Raw genomic sequence first — 18,223 nt, 5'->3', positions numbered from 1 at the left:
ATATCCACAGGAGCGTGACAGATGTAAGCAGCGTGCTGATGATAGATACGATGAGGATCGCGACAGCCGCAAATATCGAGATGATTGGGGTGATCGGGATGATCCCGACAACCGCAAACATCATGATGATAGATATCCTGAGGACCGCGAGGATCGTAAATATCCTCAAGGCCAAGACGGTCTTAAACAGCTTGATGATGATAGATACGCTCAGGGCCCAGACGATAGTAAATATCAATATGATCGAAGTGGTCAAAAGAATAAAAAATATCGTGATGAAGATGATGATTATAGTGATTATAGTGATAATCCAGATGACAGCTATAGGAGACCTTCAAATTATAAACAGCCTGCATTCGATAATAAAGGAGATAGATCACCAAGAAAATATCCTGCGAAGGGTTATCCCCCCAAAGCATCGAATGATAAATACGGAAATGTTAAAAGAGCTGGAAAACCAGATGGTTCAATGTATGAAGAAGACGATGGAAAAAAATCATACAATACATTAAACGACCATCCACATCATTCAAAAGGATACGATTCAAGAAGATATTATGGCGACGGCGATTATGATGCTGACGATGATTCTGATTATGATGATGATTCTGATTATGATGATGATGTTGAACGATATTATGAGACAAAATATGTTGACCCCTACAATAAAAAATCTGGACAATCCCCATCCGGTCTACAACCTACACCACCCGGGAAATCCCCATCTGGTCTACAGCCTACACCACCTGGACAATCCCCATCTGGTCCTCAAGGTAAACCATCTCCTATTGGATCAAAGAAAGAGGGTACTACTCAACAGAAACCTAAAGGAAAAGTAGCTAGATTCTTTAATGGAATTAAAAATTTTGTAAAAAACTCAGACGCAATGTATGAAACAGAAATGCTAAACATCATGATACTTTCTTCTCAAAGCAAAAAGGAAGGTGGAGCAAAACTTGGATTCATAGACAGAATTTCTAACATAATAACAACCCTTTCTCCAGTTCTAGTGATGATTCTAATTTTCGTATTATTTTCCATTATAACGCACGATATCGGTATGATCGTATCTGCTGTATTCGGTGCTTTAGCATCCATATACGTTTACTATAAATATAGGAAATGCAAACGTATGTTCAAAGTTTACAGTAAAACGAACGATCTTAAGAAATTTTTAGAACAGGGACCACCTAAACAAGTTACCTATCAACCGGAACCTCGAAGAAGTAAATGATTTAAGTACATAGATTAATTTTTTTATACTCAGGAGTAAAATTTGCATATACTGTAAATGTATATGTGAGCTATATATAACTTTTTCTGATCCTTGTCAGAATGAATTATTATAAATGTAGTTTTGTATGTTCTTCATTAGAACAATAGATTAAAATTTCCCTATTTAGTATGTACATAAATTATTAGTTATGTATAAAAGCTGTTATAAGATTATTTTCCTTTTTCTTCTTATAATGAGTTAATATTTTCATTTAGGTCTTTTCTGTTTTTTCTTCCTTGGGTAAATATATTACATATTATATTTTTCTCCCATTTGTCTGCACATCATAAATAATGGAATATTATGTTCTGTGCTTAATCTAAGAAATAATAGTTCACAATACTACATATAATTTTATTTTTCATTTAGCATAGCATTTCATCATCACTTTTGTAAATTACACTTAAGGAAACATTCTAAGTATTGGAAAATAATAATAGATCCTATTGTTTCTGTTAAATAGGAAAGAATTAAATCGCCATTTTCCCGCTTCTTAAAATTAAATTTATGTACTTTCCTTTTGTCTTATAATTTTACTTCTGTTCTATGTGAATTAAATATTAACGTACCTACAAGAATTAGATTTTTTATTCGGAGAACTTATATATATATGTTCTTTTTTCTCTCACTTTCAGCTTGTGGCTGGTTGTAAAAATACCTTTTTTATACAAGATAATAGGGTCTTCTTTATGTGAAACGTGATTGAGCAAAGGGCAATCGTAAAACTTATTGTATCTTTATTGAATCGGTCCTATATTCACGTTGATCACTTAGCCATAGTTACTCAACATTCATATAAAAATAATTCATTACACTGTCTCTTAGCTTACTCATTTATAATTCTCTTAACAATTTGTATATATCCGCATTCTACCTCCAAATTGTACTATTTTTGGTAATTACTGTTACCTAGACAACCTACGGAAAGGGGATAAACACTCCCCACATGCAAATAGAATTTAAGCCAATCTTACATCACAACCGAATTTACCTTTCATAAAATGTTTATTTATCAATTCCAGAAAGATTTGAACATATGTTTCCCTTTATTATTTCTCTATACAGCTTCCTCTGACCCCCTTTCAAGAGTGTGTCGGAAGTATGTAGCAGGGACATCTCTTGTACCACAATAGCATTTAAAAAAAGAAAAAAAATGAAGTATATACAACCGCACATACATCGTAATAATAACGTTTTGTGATCAGAAAAACGTTCTATTCTGGCAGAATGCTCCTTTATCTATAGTGAATCCTTATTTTACCCAATTATGCAGAGAACTGGATCGCAGTAAAAACAAGAGGACCACCATCAGTAGTATTATCCACTATTAGAGATGCTGAAAGAACTTATGACATTGGATCCGCTACATTAGCAGATAAAAAAAAAAAAAAAACCTCACCAACTACGTAATTCCACTTTATACGAATGGGAACAAACTGTATTAACAAATTAGCACGTAAAGATTAGTTTATGTTGCTATTTCTTTTTTTTTACCCAAGATTCAATACCGTAGATGTGATGGCATGCTATACTCACATCCTTTCGCGTGCATCGGCTAATAAGTTGAGGCGCCGCCATACATCGACATTGTCAACTAGACATCCCATTTTTATCATCACAATAGTTATTATATTTCCTTATTCCCACAATTAGCATATTATAAGAGGTCATTTCTATCGAATTATGTGAAATTATTTTTGCACTCTAGTTTCTATACCATCGTAAGAATGATACAGCTTTTTTCATCTAAGGTGGACGCCTATCAATAAACTGGCCCTTTGTTCTAACATTATGCTTTCCTCCAAACGAATGGCATTGAATTATGCTGTACAAAATCTACGATCATAATTTGTACTATGCACGGCGGTTGAAACGTAGAAACGCAGAAACGGGCCTCTTTTACATCGTCTTAGTAAGAATTAATAAAAACATGAATTATGTATAAGTACAACATACATCCTTCTTAAGAAGATAAATAAATGTACTTCCTTTTATGAGGTACCATTGCCGGCTAAATTTATAATGTCCGCCATTAAGCGGATGTATGACTTAATATCATTTCTTTTCTTTTCTTTAAATGTATGTACACTTATTCTATCTTCATTTTAAAAACGTATACCTTGTCGTTATACAATTTCAGTTGCAACTTTTCAAATACGATAAATTCAGTGAAAGATTATGTGGATTTTTTATCCGTGTACTTTAGTGAATCTTACTTCGTAGTATAAAATTATCACAGAGGATGTGTTCATCAGCACATGGAATATTCCAAAAGGTAGAACGATGAAATAAGTGTAAACCCATGTAATATTATAGCTTCACTTTCTAAACCATTTCGTTACGTGTAAATATTATTGTCCTGCTTCCATTTTTAATTCTGTGCTAAATTCTTGAACTCCATGTATAATATGCCACTTCATGAAAATGCAAATTTTGCCTTTTCTGGACAATTCAAAAAATTTCAGGATCTGTTTTTACATTCTATTGCACTCAACGTTTCTTATACGATGGGCTTCTCCCATATGAATACTATTTACAAATGGTTGTTCCAACTATATATAATTGTCTGTATATTTATTGATACATTACATGCAATATGCAACTATATTAAAATAACATTTCATGAGAAGAGGCATATCGCATTCTTGCATAACGCTAGTTAAACGATTAGTCCAATTTAAAAGAACTGTTGTTATAAATGGAATATATTTAAAAAATCTACATTCGTTTCCTTCTTTAACGCATTATTTTATCACGGCTATAAGGATATTAAAACGATGTTTCAATTATAATATGTAGATAGCGAAAATATACATATATGTAGAGATATATATCCATATAATCAATTTATAGGAACTATATCATAATATCTTCTCATCATTTTTTCGCCCTTATTATACGTATATACGGAACGCCTTAAATCTGAAATTCTCATTTTTTGCATGCCAATCTACATTTCTCCTCTTCCAATTTTAATTAATTATTATTTTCTTTTTTTTTCTTTGTTCCCCAAAATGTCATTGGACAAAAGTGAAAAAAAAAAAATTCAATTTTTTCTATGAACTATGCCGCGGGAATATATATTATGGCTCTCATAGAATTAAAGAATAGGATAATGCGCAAAATGATTATGCTCTTCAACGCGCAGAAAATATCATGGCACCTGGTTGGTATATAATATTATCTCTGACAAGAAAAAAAAATTATGTATACATAAATAATATCGAAGAAGGCATATAACTTCTGCTTTATTCTTATGCTTTAAATAAAGAAATACGATTTAATTAATTTTCTTCAGTTAATTTATTATGTTTTACGTCTTATACATACGTATATATAAATAATGCACACGTGATTTCTTTGAAAAAGAACTCTGAATAATTGCCCAAAGAATCGGCATTTATTTCTTTTCCTAAGTTAATATCTCACGTATATGATATTTATAATTTTTCGTAAGGACTACTTTGATTTAATAGAATATTTTTAAATAAATACATGAATAATATATTTATATATAGAGTTGTACCTAAAAATTAAATCCTATACGGGTTTACCTATATGCAAATATATCTTCTTAAAAAGATTTCTTTTCATAAATGGCATATTTTTTGCATTTATGCAGAAAGGTTTTTTTCTGAATATTCGGTTCTAAACAAAAATAAATTCAATGCAGTCGAGTTCCGGTGGAATCAAATACCCGAAATCGGTGATATCCTAAAAAACTTTCATCTTCTCATATATATTATGCATAAATTCTGTATTTTAAAATGTTTTCTCCTTACGATTTCGTTATTTTTTTAAATGATTATATATGACATCTTACCGAAGCAGTAACTATTAACTATTCAGTGGAGAAACAAATACGTTCATGTAATTACATACCCATGTTATAGTAAAAAATTAGTTCTTTGAAAATAATTTCTCATTCTTTCTCTTATTATTTAATGTTCTATTGAAAAATATAGCGGCATAATAAAACCCGTAAACATTTCATGGTGCCTAATGATTCTTTTCTGGAGAACCCTTTCCTATTGCAGAATGCTCTTATCCGAATAGTATATAATTTTTTTTCCATTTCTTTTTTAATTTTTATTAATTCCTTTTTCTTTTCCCACCTTCTCTATTTTTACTGCCTTGTTTATATATTATTATTTTTGGGGGCTACACAAAGAAAATCATAAATATGAAATATCTTTCAACCTCACGCTGCTGTTAACTATAAGAGCTATTTGAACACGTGAACAGTTGACACTACGTTACTTTTTAGAAATATTCACTTCTTCTCCATAAATGTATAACGAAACATAGACATGGATACTGATACATTTGATAACAATTCAGTAGATAGTAATTTAGAAAGCGCAATCCCCGATGAAGAAGTAATTGACAATGTTATGGTAGATGGAGATACAGCAGACGCCGAAGAATTAGGTTTTGATTCAATAGAAGATGAAGGATTGCTTGATGATGGATTAGAAGGCGACATGCTAGATGATAATATTCCAACCGATGATAACGTGTCAGATGAAATATTGGATGAGGAAATCTATACTGAGGATTATGTAAATGAGGCCACAATGGACACCGATTATACGGATAACAAAGATGTAGGTGAAGAAGTGATGGAGGATGAGCCAATAGCTGAAGTAGAGGTAGGTGAGGAAATGGAAAATGATTTTTACGCGGATGAACAACTAGACAGCAGGGACTCTTCTAATCTAGAAGATTTTAACTCAGAGGCCGATAATCTAGAAACTCCTGAGTACCAAGATGAGGGAACCGAAGCTAGCGATTATGTAGATAACGAAAACGTAGAAAGTACTGTAGTAGATAGTGTCGACACTGTTAGTGGAAATACGGCAGATAACAGCAATACCGCGGTCCATAGTAACCCACTAAGCCGAAGTACTGCATTGCCTGCAGAATTGTTAGATAAAGCTGTCCTCGCTAAATTTGAAGACAATAGTTTTCTGCAGAGACTAAAAGGCGGCTATAGGAACATATTCACGCCAAATGGGTTGTTAAGTTTTCTTTTTTCACTTTTAAGTGTTGGTTTTTTTACAATAGTGTGTGCGAATTTTCTGAAGGAACTCTCAATGGTAAGCCTGAAATTTACTCCAAAAGATTTTTGTTTTTTCTTAAATCGGTATATAATATGTTGTGTTCATCTGAAGCAAATTTTTCATGTTAAAAGTGTCTTTACTGCTTTAAGTCTTACATCTTCATTTCGAATATTTTAACGGGTGTTATTGTTCTCCTCTTCCACCCTCCTTTTTCTTGCAGCCATCAAAGAGGCAACAACAGTATGTCTTTGCCAGAGAGCCTTCATTTTTGACAAGTCAGGCTGCCAACTTTTATAAATACACCCCAGACGCAGTGGAAAAATTGAAAGAAAATGAATGGAACATGTGGAAGAGACAATTGAATAACAACTGGGAAGAATTCAAGGAATCCGTAGAAGATGGAAAGAAAAAATGGCTTGTAGATAAGGACAAAGATTGGGAAGATTGGCTAAGAGTTATGGAAAAAAAATGGATGCATTATAATGAAGGACTGGATAAAGAATATAAATCAAACCTTTTCGAAAAATCTGCACACTGGGATGACCGACAGTGGGAAGAATGGATAAGGACAGAAGGAGAAAAATTCATGGAGTTGGATTGGAAAAAATGGATGTATGAAAATAAATACCACTTAGATGATTGGGTTTCAAAAGAGTGGGAAAAATGGAAAAAAGACAAAATAATGTCATGGATGTTACGTGACTGGAAACTTAATGAACAGAAATATTGGGATGATTGGGAAAGTAAGACTTGGCCTAAATTAGTGAATTTAGAAGACAGAGACAACTGGATCAAATGGAAAGAAAGAATAAATAGGGAATGGGCAGATTGGAGAAACTGGGTACAGGAAAAAGATAACGCATTCGTAAATAACAAATGGAATGATTGGTCCAAATGGGGAAATTATAGACGAGCTATGTTTGATCATTGGATGAAGCCATTTATTGAAAAATGGATAGATCAAAAACAGTGGAAAGTGTGGACAGAAGAAAGAAATTATGCACTTGGGACAGCTGTTGCCTAAAAAACAAAGCATAAAAATAGTTAACCAAGTTAAGCAGGTGTCAGGTAATTGGACTAATCTGCATTTTCACATTCAAACTACTAATATATGATTCGCCTAAGAAATGGAGAAAAAAAAAAAAAAGAAGTAACGAAATATTTAGCTGGAATTAAGGAAATTATAGTAAAATACACATTTTTAAAAATTAGCATATATATTTGTAGAATCATTTGAATGCGTGCTTTATTCCCAGTTTGAATAATATTATATTTGCAGCGAAACAATCAGCTCATTTCAGAGTCGACTTTTTCACAATTCACCACCAAATTGAATTACGCAAATATTTGAAAATGCGAATTCGTGAAGACGGTTATAGAGTGTGTGTCGTTAAAAAAAAAAAAAAAATAGTTCCTTTCAAAATTCTCTGTATTGCATATGTGTACATATATATTCCTTAGAATATAATTTATTATGTGGTACAATTCTTTTGAAATGTTGATTATGTCATATTAGGAGAAGTAGTATATCATCCCTACTTTGTACATTTTCTAAACGGCGGTTATCTATTTGATGTTTCATTAGCACTTTAAATATATATTTTTTTTCTTTTTGTATATACTTTTTTTTTTCTTCTTTTAACAGATACAATCGTAACAATGATTCCTTACAATATGTGTATTTCAGTTGTGATATTCATGTCTCATTATTTACATAAATATATCCTGAAGTTTCAACACCAATTTTAGGCGCAGTTTATTTTATTTTATTCTCTCTTTTTTTTTTTTTTTTGCAAATTTTAATATTTTTTCTCTGGTAAATAATGAAAAACATTAATCTTGTTAATAAACATTATTGCCTCATAAGTCATCCTTTTGAACAATTATTCGTAGTACTGTAACAGCATCGTTAAATAAACAGTCACTTTGTAAATATCGTGTTCGTTTCGTCTGCTCTGTTTCTAAGAAAGGGTCACGTAAAAAGCAGCACTAATTTTATTGACATATGCACCTGTATATTTCGTTGGATACTTCATTCCTACTAGGATCTCACTGTGATAGCAGCGTTATTTTCTAGTCTCCCTCTATCATTATATCTTAAAATAAAAAAGCGAATTTTGTAATAATTCTTGTAACAACAGGTCAAGAGCTATTCTATTACCAATTCGTTCGTAGGCACATGCACATCCTAGGATTCCGCATGACGCATGTTAATTCTTCCCATCCTAGCACTATTTTTTATATTTTTTACTTTCTCTTACATTAAAGATGGCGTCATTTTTCTAATATATCCAACATGAATGTTTATTTATTGGCACAGTTCTATCTACAATAAACAAAATTATGAGAAAAAGTCTTAGATCTACGGTTTTTCATACGCAAGTCACTTTCTCAACCGTTGTTATGACTTACCGTGCAAAAGAGGTGTAAGAAGAGAGAAATATTTCTTTTCTACCTTAAACTTGGTTATGGAAAGAAATTAAGCAAAAACGCTACAACAAAAATGCGGATGAAAAAATGAAAAATATTTTTTTTTGAAAAAGGTTTAAAGGCAAAAATAATAAAACTGGAGCTGGTACCAAATGTAGGACAACAAATTGAACGTTAATACGTTTCAAAAGTGGACAATTAAAAGCATGCTTCTGGCTAAGAATGATTCACCACAGAAATGGGGAATTTGGTTAAGGAACAGAGAAGTGGAAGTGTCACCACTCAGTCGAAGCGCAAAATAGAATGTACCTTAACCCGGTGAATATATGCCAAATGATATAGGCTGTACGTACAGAATTAGCAGGATAGTTGCTCATTGTACAGAATGTCTTAACTTGAAAACCTTTAAATGGAAGAATAAACGAATTAGAGAAAAAAAACACATCATCATCTGGGTTCTTTTCCGACGAATAAACAAAATGCAAGAGAGACAAAGATATTCTTACATAATCCATGAATAAACCCATGTGAAGAAATCCCTTTGAAATGAATAAATAATTCCCCGCATAATTAATAAGAAAATTGAACAAAAGGGAATTGTTCCTAGTTATTTTATGCAAACTTGGGATATACAGTACCCCACGTCATTGTACCCTTAGAGGGAAAAAAGAAAAAAAAAGACAATTTATTATTCACAGTTCTTTTGGCGCACGACTATGCATGTACTATCATTAAATCAAAAATGTTTATCCCTTTCTCATTTCTCATTATAAACCTTCTTATATTTTATGGTAGTTGTAATTTCCTAACAAATCATTAGTTCATGAATATAGCCCTGTTGAAAAAGTTCGTCTTGTATAATTTCATTTTATAATTATTTCAATATATCAAAAAAAAGAAAAAAATAAATAACAAAACAGGATAAATATAAAATAACAAAAAAGCGTACATCATTTTCAGGGCTGAATAAATATTTCACAGAACTTTTTTTTTTCAATTCATAATTATTCCTTAAGTTGAATTAAAAGGAAAAATGTTTATTTATTTTTTTTATACATGTATATATAAATATATGTATATAATGTAGCAATGCGCATTTATTCGCATCAAAGCACCAACGTGGCTTGCGCTCCTCATGAAACTCTTATGTTTGTATGTAATATATTTTCTATTGAAACAGGGTTCTGTAAAAAAATCTTTCCAAGGGGGAACGACCGTTACCCGTCTCGCGTATTTTCCAGTTAGATCATTATAATAGTAATATGTAGCAGACATGCACTTACTCTTCCGAAAGTAATGGACGACAGAGAGTGGGGAAAAATCTGATATGAAGATTCACAACTTGATGGCATCAGAAAATTTCCTATTTTACACATACATATGATGAATGATACATACGTATAGCAGCTTTAAATGGGGCCCATTTCTAAGGGGTGAATTTCAGAACAAACCCTGTTGGCATATCTGATCATTTCGATCTTTCTTACACCTTCAATCCCCAAGGTTCATTTCTTCGTAAATCTTGCTCTGATGCTACGAAATAGATAGCTTCTTCATTTTTTCGTTGGACCATTTACTTCCATTCGCTCTTCTTTCTCTGCTTTTTCTTCTAACTCTATAAATGATCTTCTAAAATTCATTCAATGAGAATGATATTTTTAGTCTTATGCTGTTGCTTCGGCTTCTGCTGCAGCTGCTGCTGCTTTAGCTGCTTCTTCGGCTAATCTTTTAGCTCTTTGGCATGGGCATTCCCCAACTGGGCCGGTACCGTTAACTACAGGTTGGTGTTGATGTTTGTGTTTGCAGGTGCATCCGGAATGTCCTTGTTCATGGTGGTGGTCGTGTTCTCCAGTCAAGTAATATTTAAATGGAATCTTTTCCGCCTGTAAGAAAAGGGAAGTAAAGGAGTGATTTATATAGAGAAGGCAAAAATAGGACATTTGTTCTCCAAAGGCGCGTGACACCAATTGGGCTTCCATATGGTAAAATGAATGCGACCCTCTCCGTTCTTCTGTGAAAGCACAAAAAGGGCTGTTTCGTCAAAAGAACTCATAAAAAAAATAAAAAAATGAAGTCTCACAAAATGCGCAAAAAAAATTACCAATTTGGTGAGGTGTCCATTTTTGTACATGTGCAACAACACTCCAATCAGAAACATTAATCCCAAAATAGCTAGAGCTCTTTTGTCAGAAAAAATGTTCCTAAAGGCATCTCTCATTGAAACTAAGAATGGCTTTTCTTTCTCTTCTTCATCTTCTTCCTTTTCATCATTTTCTTTCTTTTCATCAACTACAGTAGAATCATCATCACTAGAGGGGTTCATAAAGCCATTGAATAATCCTCTCACATAGTTATCTGCACCCTTAATGAGGGACGGGACTGAGCTTTGCACAGATGATTCATCATCTTCCGGTACTGGGATAAGATCATCCACATGTTTATTTTTCTCGCCAGAAGTTACATCAAAAGTATTGAAACTGTCTTCCATTTTGAATTAATAGGTAAAATAAATAATAATAGTTTAAGCTTATGAAAAGCGTAGAAAATATATCAGAATAATTGTTAGCTATAGAGATAATGCATATAAAAGTTTTTCCTGTGGTATATTGGTATTTTCAAGAATACAATAATGGCGGTTAATGTTCTTTTTTACTGAAGATTAAAATGAGATGATGCTTTCTTTTTAAAAAAACTTAAATATCAAGCAATTAATTACTTTTCGAATAGATAAATTCCTAATTCTAAGTTTAATTAGCAGTATCACTCAACAAAATAAATAGCAACAAGGAGTTATTTATTTCATTTTTTTTTTATTAATAATAAAATCCTTAATCTTTTGAATTATTTTATTTTCTTAATTTTCAAAATTATTTTTTTCAACAACGTTACGTTTCGGAATAATTTTAATTAAATAAAAAATTAAAAGATAGAATATGAACGTAATTTAATTTATGTCGTAACAGTTTTTATAAGTGCAAATGGATTTTATTAAAAATAATATTTTAGAAAATATTTTTTCCTAAACATATTTTAAAACAAATTTTAAATAAATAACTTTTATTAATTTTTGATAATTTATTTTTGATTCACTTCAATCGTGCTTTCATCAAAATTCTTAAAAAAGAATACATTTTTTTTTAAAATAAATAAAAATGTTTTTCTTATTTTATTACTTTCTTGTATAATGAAATTAATTAATTTTAGATTCTTTGAATTTTAATAGAGAGGAAATAAAATGGGAATGGCAATACAAGGAAGCAAAATATACATGCAAACAAAACTTTTCAAAGAATAGAAACAAGTGAAGGGGGGAATCGCCTTAAAGAACAAATGAATGGCTACTTAATAAATATTAGAAGAATATACTTTCATTTTTAATAAATAAAAATAAATTAGTGCGACGTTAAAATGCTAAAACTTCCCTCATGCGACGATAATGTTATTCTATAGCTTGTATTTTTTTATGCCCTCTCCCCCTGTATTTTTTCTCTATCTCGGGTTCTTTTAAAATAATACTACAAACCTTCATTTGTGAAATTAAATTTAAACAAGTCGCGCATGGGATTAATTTAAGCGCGCAGTTCAAAATAACAATTTTCTTATAAAGAAAGGGGATTAAGGGGAGACAATTGCTCACTCTCCTCCTTTCACGCCCATGCAGTAATTATCTTAAGATATGTTTATTTATTTCTTCCTCGTGCATAACAGAATTAGTGGCCCGTTTCAACTTTATAACCATTCATTAATTCTATGAAATACAACAAATCCCGGAGGAAAGGAAAGAGAGAAAAAAAAAAAGCATGTATTTTTTCTCGTCATTAAGTAGTCTTCAAAAAATGCATCTCCCCGAAATAAAATACATAATAATGGTATGCCAATATTTTATTTATGTATATATATTATGCTTTCCCCCTTTAGTTGGCCTTCTAAAATTAACTCATATTTCTTTCTTTGTATGTTGCGTTTACCACTTCTTTTAAATATCAATAAGAAACCTCTCAGTTAGTTAAACTTGTTCTTTCGTTTTTCTAGTCCCTTTCCAGCGTAACCCGCATAAATACGCTTCTTAGAGGAAGAAGCAATTTTTTCTAAAATATTTTATTCCTACTCTTTTTTTTACTGTTTTCTTACTCTTTCTTTTACTATTTTTCTTATCGTTCTTCGTATCCTTTTCTTTCCTTTTTCTTTACTTTTTTTTCTTTTTTTTTTCCTTTTTTTACGCCTTTCTTTTACTATTTTTTTTACCGTTCTTCGTATCCTTTTCTTTCCTTTTTCTTTACTTTTTTTTCTTTTTTTTTTCCTTTTTTCACGCCTTTCTTTTACCCTTTCTCTTTAATCATTAATAGGGGCATAACATGATCTCTTTCCGACTATGAAGAAATTGCGGAATGAAAAATAACATAAGGTTTAAAAGGGGTGTCAGTCACCACCTATTATACTATATTATTCATACTGTTCCTCATTTGCCATCATATTTCTTAATGCTATTTTCGCAGTTTATGACAAATTAAAAGAGTAAAAAAAAATGATAAATTATTCCAATAACCGGGTTTTTTTTAGATCAACTAATGGATCATGCAACCGCAGCACCCGTGACTTGTTGTTGTCCCCCATATTAGCAATGATTTCATATACGCCTTTAGATATAGAATAGGGTTCTTTTTTTTTTCTTTATTATCTGTAGATTTTTGCGTATATAAAGAATAACAACCGTTGAGCAAAAAGACCATTTGAGGAAACCTCAATCAAGCTATAATTCTGCGATGCGAACTACTGATAGAAATATCTTTTCTTCGAGTGCAGCCACTAATATTTATGTCTCAATACTGCCCTCAAATGAAGTATGCACTTTTTCGCGTTCTTAACTTTTTGTTTATCTTCCCTATCATTGTGCTATCATCATAATAATGGAGGCTTATTTATAAGTCCTTTCCCCTTGGTTATATATCTCCATTTTGGCACTTGTTTTTTTTTTTCCCTTTCCACTACTTTACCTTTTTTCATCCGGTATGTATTACATTATCCATAAATTAGCTATGTAACATTTGGAGATTTCAAAATATGGCCATCTATATACTCGGTAGGTGCTACATATTTACGTGTCTTTCTTTGTCGTATACCAGATAGGGTTCCACTTCTGGCCAATTATTCAGCTTACACGTAAATTTCAAATAGTAGAATGATTCTTCCATTTTGTTCCCGTTCATATAAAATGACCTGTTCTTTATTGGTGTCAATTCAGGTCCGCGATGTGCAGAGTTGATTTGTACACCACCAATGGGCGCCGTAGAAGTCGATTAGCCAAAACCATTAAGCAGCTTTCAAAAAATTTGCTCACACATCGACACCACTGTTCCGTTGTTCTATCGTTTTGTTCTGTTGTGTTCTGCTATATGATGTTTGCCTCTGTTCTGTTATGCTCCGTTCTGTTCTACTTCTGAGTTTTGTGCCCGCTTTATACATTTAAATAAGTTGTCAACTTTTTACGTTTTCCCCACAATTCCCATTTTCTCCTATTCCTTAATTTTTGCATTAACGCGTACAGTTGGGAGCATCAGCCTTTAGCAAAGCGTTGTGGAATTTTCCTTTTTTTTTGTTAACCTCACTTTGTTTTAAATTTTTCTGATATGAAGTTACCTTCCTCCTCATTCATAAAGCGTAGTAAATTCGTGTAATTACGTCGCGTAGATTCTGGTGCTTTGGAAAATTTCCTACCTTTTAATTTCGACTTCTTCACAAAAGAACCCTAGCGTCTTCGAAACAATATGTCACATGTCCTCTTATCTTGCTAATCCCCCCCAAATGTTGAGAGGAATTGTGTCTCACCTGTTTTTTAAAAATTTGAACTTCCCTTAATTTTTACATTCCGGACATTTCACATAAATGACATGATATGATCTTTCGATATTCCCTTGCCTCCTTATAGCATATTGAGGCAGGATAATGCAACCTTTATCCCTGCTATGCAGTTCTTTGAAATTCTGTCATTAGAACCGCTCTGCAGCTAAATACACTATTTATGTGAACTATCTCACGGTGCAATTGGCTTGAAAGTGTATAATAAAAGACCAAACACAGCCATTAAACACGTTACCATTACCCTGCTCGGAGAAATATCTCTGTTATGTAGCTCTTGAATTAGATCTGTTCTGAGGTTAAACGTAGCTTATGCGCCTTGAGGGTTTTTTCCCCCTCTGTTAGTTTTTTACAATGTACAAGATTATGACGAACAGAACTTTGTACGTCCTCATTCGACGATCAATATGTATATGTATATCATCAGCATATTTGTAAAGTTTAGGAGCAGAATATACCTCATAACAGTTGCAGCCATTCTACCCTTTCCCATACCCTAAGTGGGGTTGCTTCTGCAGTGCCACAATTATCCTTCAAAAACGTACTATATCTATCACGAGAAAAACGCAAATTACCACTCGGTGATGAAGCACAAAAATAAAGTCCGAAGTGCTTCCTATGATATACTCATTAAGATGGGGTTGCAATTATGCCCCCTTTTAAATTGAGTACAGTTTAGCAGCAATTTGCACTGGCACTCAATTATGTATATAATTATGTCTCCACACTATGCATCAACGTCTAAATGCCTGTTGCTCACAAAAGCGATGCACCCTTTAGCATAAAAGATACACTAAAACAAAGCAGAATGGAGAAGATATCATACAGACGACTCAACCGGTTTTGACAGCCACATTGTGATATCACCCTTTGGGGGCATCCCCATCAGCATATTATAGCCTTGAGAAAATGCTATTCCCTTTCATATGTGCGCCCCAAAGCGGAATGAAAAATATTCTTAATTGGGGTTATTTATTCCCACTCATGAAGCTATCTTAACATTGTAAATGCCAGTCTGTCATTTTATTTTTACCAAAAAGAAACGGAATGAACTTCTGCATACGAAGATGATACATTCATAACTGTGCATTTTCAAAATTAACGAAATGGACTTACACAAAATTGCAACCCTATATATCTGCCAAAAAAATTCCTCTTCGATTCTTATTCATAGTGTGCCTTTTACGAAGCAAAAAGTTATGCAAACTGATGAAATGGTCTGGTTAAAATTTTATTCATATACATCCCATCCCCCTGTTAAAATGTCCCATCTTGAAAAATGAACATAAAAAGGAAAAAACTCCCTTATAGCTACAATTTCTAAACTTAAAAGGCGAATATAACTCAAACAGACACAACGCATACTTTTGTGAATATTTTTTTGCATGCTAAACGCGCAACAATATAAGCTTATTATTTTCCTCTCCCCCGAAAAGAAGAGTCTATACAGAAAATGTGTTGCTACATTGTTTTGCATATTATATCGTTGAATAAAATGTACTACTACGATGCCGTAATTACATCTCATCTGCACCACCCAAGAAAAAAACAATAAATAGAATGACATAGGAAAAAAACTAAAAAATATATAAGTATTTTTTTGTCGCAAACAAGAAAAAATTCCTAAAAAAGCCATTTTGTTTAATATTATTTATGCATCTGCCGGGAATCGAACCCGGGTCACTTCGATGGCAACGAAGTATTCTACCACTAGACCACAGATGCTTACAAAAAATTAACTTTGCCTTACGGCGAGAATATAACTTGCTGGATGTACCTGTAAAGTTCATTAAACAATAGCAGCATTATAATCAGTATGGTTATGCAAGTGAACAGGTACAGGGAGACATATATGTACGTTCTTTGTCCCTTCTCCATAGTTATATCTACAAAAAAAATCTCATCATGCGACTGCAAGGAAGCTTAAGAGGGAAGGATAAAAAAATCATTAAAAATTTAGTGCAGAATTTTTATTCATATTAAAATTTTCTCCTTTTAAATCCCTACGCAAAAAAGTTTATACATGCAGAAAGTAGCCTTAAGTGAAAGAAAAGATATATTTCAAAGGAGGCATTTTTAATTTTTTAATTATAATTTTTCTCGCATATGTTTGAAGATCAATGGAAAAATGAAAAATTCACTGATTTTTACAATTTCGCACGAAATGTTATTGTTAACTATACTTTCACATAATATCATGAATAATAATTGTAGCAAACCATTTAATGGGCGCGTAGCTCAGCGGTAGAGCAGCTGACTGCAGATCAGCGGGTCCATGGTTCAAATCCGTGCACGCCCTTGTTTTTTTCAAACTTCATTTCAGGCCTCTTTTTTTATTTATCTGTTTTTTTTTTCCTCCCCTTCTTCGTAAAACGGAATCTTACGCATGATTACAAAAATGAACTTAAAAACAGCGTTTTTTTTCTGTGTAGCCTTATAAAAGTTTCCAACATAACATGCAGATTTATTGGGTTTAATCGATTCACTAAATTAACCTTTTATGTTTTTCCTTATCACGTCTTTCATTCTCATGCATGCATGATGTAGCAAGGGTGTCTTCAACCAGCAGATTACGGGGGAGCGGTAAAACTCCCCTTATGCATATTCATGTTGCTATAAGGATGACAGTCAGCTGAAATTTAACAGGATTATGTTGGCTGGGCTCTACATATATGGTGTACACAATTTGGGACGAATATATCTGGGGCATAAAATTGCACAACCGTATACACACATACATATACTTCCTCATTCGGCCCCACAAACGTTACATCTGCTTCAAATTTACCCATGCAATGCCAACACGGTTTAAAACACTGTTTTGGGTAAAAGAATCTCAAAAAATGCTTTCCTTTGTGAAATGCAACATGCATGTAGATGATAACGGTAAACACAGCACTATGCGATTTGGCCCAAATGAAGTGTGTAGCCGTTTCTTCTGAAAAAAAAAATAACCCATTTTATTATGCGCCTTTTCCATCGTAATAGGCGCACAAGATGACAACGGTGCATTCATATCAGTACATATGTTATAACTTAATGTGTGAATAATTGCAAACACAACTGAATCGTTTTGCTTGTCAGAGGACTGTTCTTACGAATTCTTTCCATTTTTACTTCCCTACTTACTTTTACAACGCAATACTTTTCTCCAAGAACTTTCACACATATGTAATTTTAAGGATATGTCATATGTATTATCTAACGAAGCAAATAACGCGAATGTATAGGGAAAGCTAATATGCATTCCGCGTTCTTCCGAAACATGTAAAAATGAAAATTAACCTTAAGGGAAGTAAACCAAGTACGTAATGACATAAACGAAATGCTACTGGAATTCGTATATCATGTAAACATAATTGTTCCCTCCAAAAAAATTACTTTTTTGCGCTCAGCAATTATTATCTTCCTTTTTCGAAATTCACATGGAATTTTTCTATTCATTTGAGCATTTTTTCTTTTCAGTTAAAATTTAACAAATTGCTTGTAATTTTTTAAAAAAATTGTATGATTATCCATACAAGGAGCGTAAAATGTTATCATATAGAAGGTTTATTTTTCACTCATAAAAATGGATATAAAAATAAAAGTATGGAAA

At 32.4% G+C, this 18,223-nt stretch overlaps 3 protein-coding genes and 2 non-coding genes across 5 annotated transcripts in view; 3 read left to right on the top strand and 2 right to left on the bottom strand.

The window, feature by feature from the left end:
• The window catches only part of C922_04844 (hypothetical protein), a gene marked incomplete at both ends in the record, with an annotated part of 2,378 nt that extends 1,144 nt beyond the window's left edge, over positions 1-1,234 (top strand). The window contains one exon of the mRNA XM_008820418.1: positions 3-1,234. Coding sequence (XP_008818640.1) covers positions 3-1,234 — 1,232 coding nt within the window. The remainder of the gene's footprint in view (positions 1-2) is intronic.
• Positions 1,235-5,586: 4,352 nt separating this feature from the next.
• C922_04843 (hypothetical protein) lies at positions 5,587-7,363 on the top strand (the record flags this gene model as incomplete). The annotated part of the gene is made up of 2 exons (XM_008820417.1): positions 5,587-6,375; positions 6,560-7,363. The coding sequence occupies 2 exons, from the start codon at positions 5,587-5,589 to the stop codon at positions 7,361-7,363; spliced, it is 1,593 nt and encodes a 530-aa protein (XP_008818639.1).
• A 3,070-nt stretch (positions 7,364-10,433) lies between these two features.
• Positions 10,434-11,257, bottom strand: C922_04842 (hypothetical protein; the record flags this gene model as incomplete). Its single annotated transcript, XM_008820416.1, has 2 exons — positions 10,434-10,652; positions 10,871-11,257. 2 exons carry the CDS (start codon positions 11,255-11,257, stop codon positions 10,434-10,436), a joined length of 606 nt encoding a protein of 201 aa, XP_008818638.1.
• A 5,022-nt stretch (positions 11,258-16,279) lies between these two features.
• Positions 16,280-16,350, bottom strand: C922_04841. The gene has a single exon. It is a non-coding gene; the product is annotated as a tRNA-Gly (tRNA).
• A 502-nt stretch (positions 16,351-16,852) lies between these two features.
• C922_04840 lies at positions 16,853-16,924 on the top strand. The gene has a single exon. It is a non-coding gene; the product is annotated as a tRNA-Cys (tRNA).
• The last annotated feature ends 1,299 nt before the right edge of the window (positions 16,925-18,223 follow it).

This window comes from Plasmodium inui (assembly GCF_000524495.1).
Source record: "Plasmodium inui San Antonio 1 unplaced genomic scaffold supercont1.30, whole genome shotgun sequence".
Lineage (NCBI taxonomy): Eukaryota > Apicomplexa > Aconoidasida > Haemosporida > Plasmodiidae > Plasmodium > Plasmodium inui.
The sequence above is the reverse complement of the archived record's forward strand: the minus strand, read 5'-3'. Positions and strand labels throughout refer to the sequence as shown.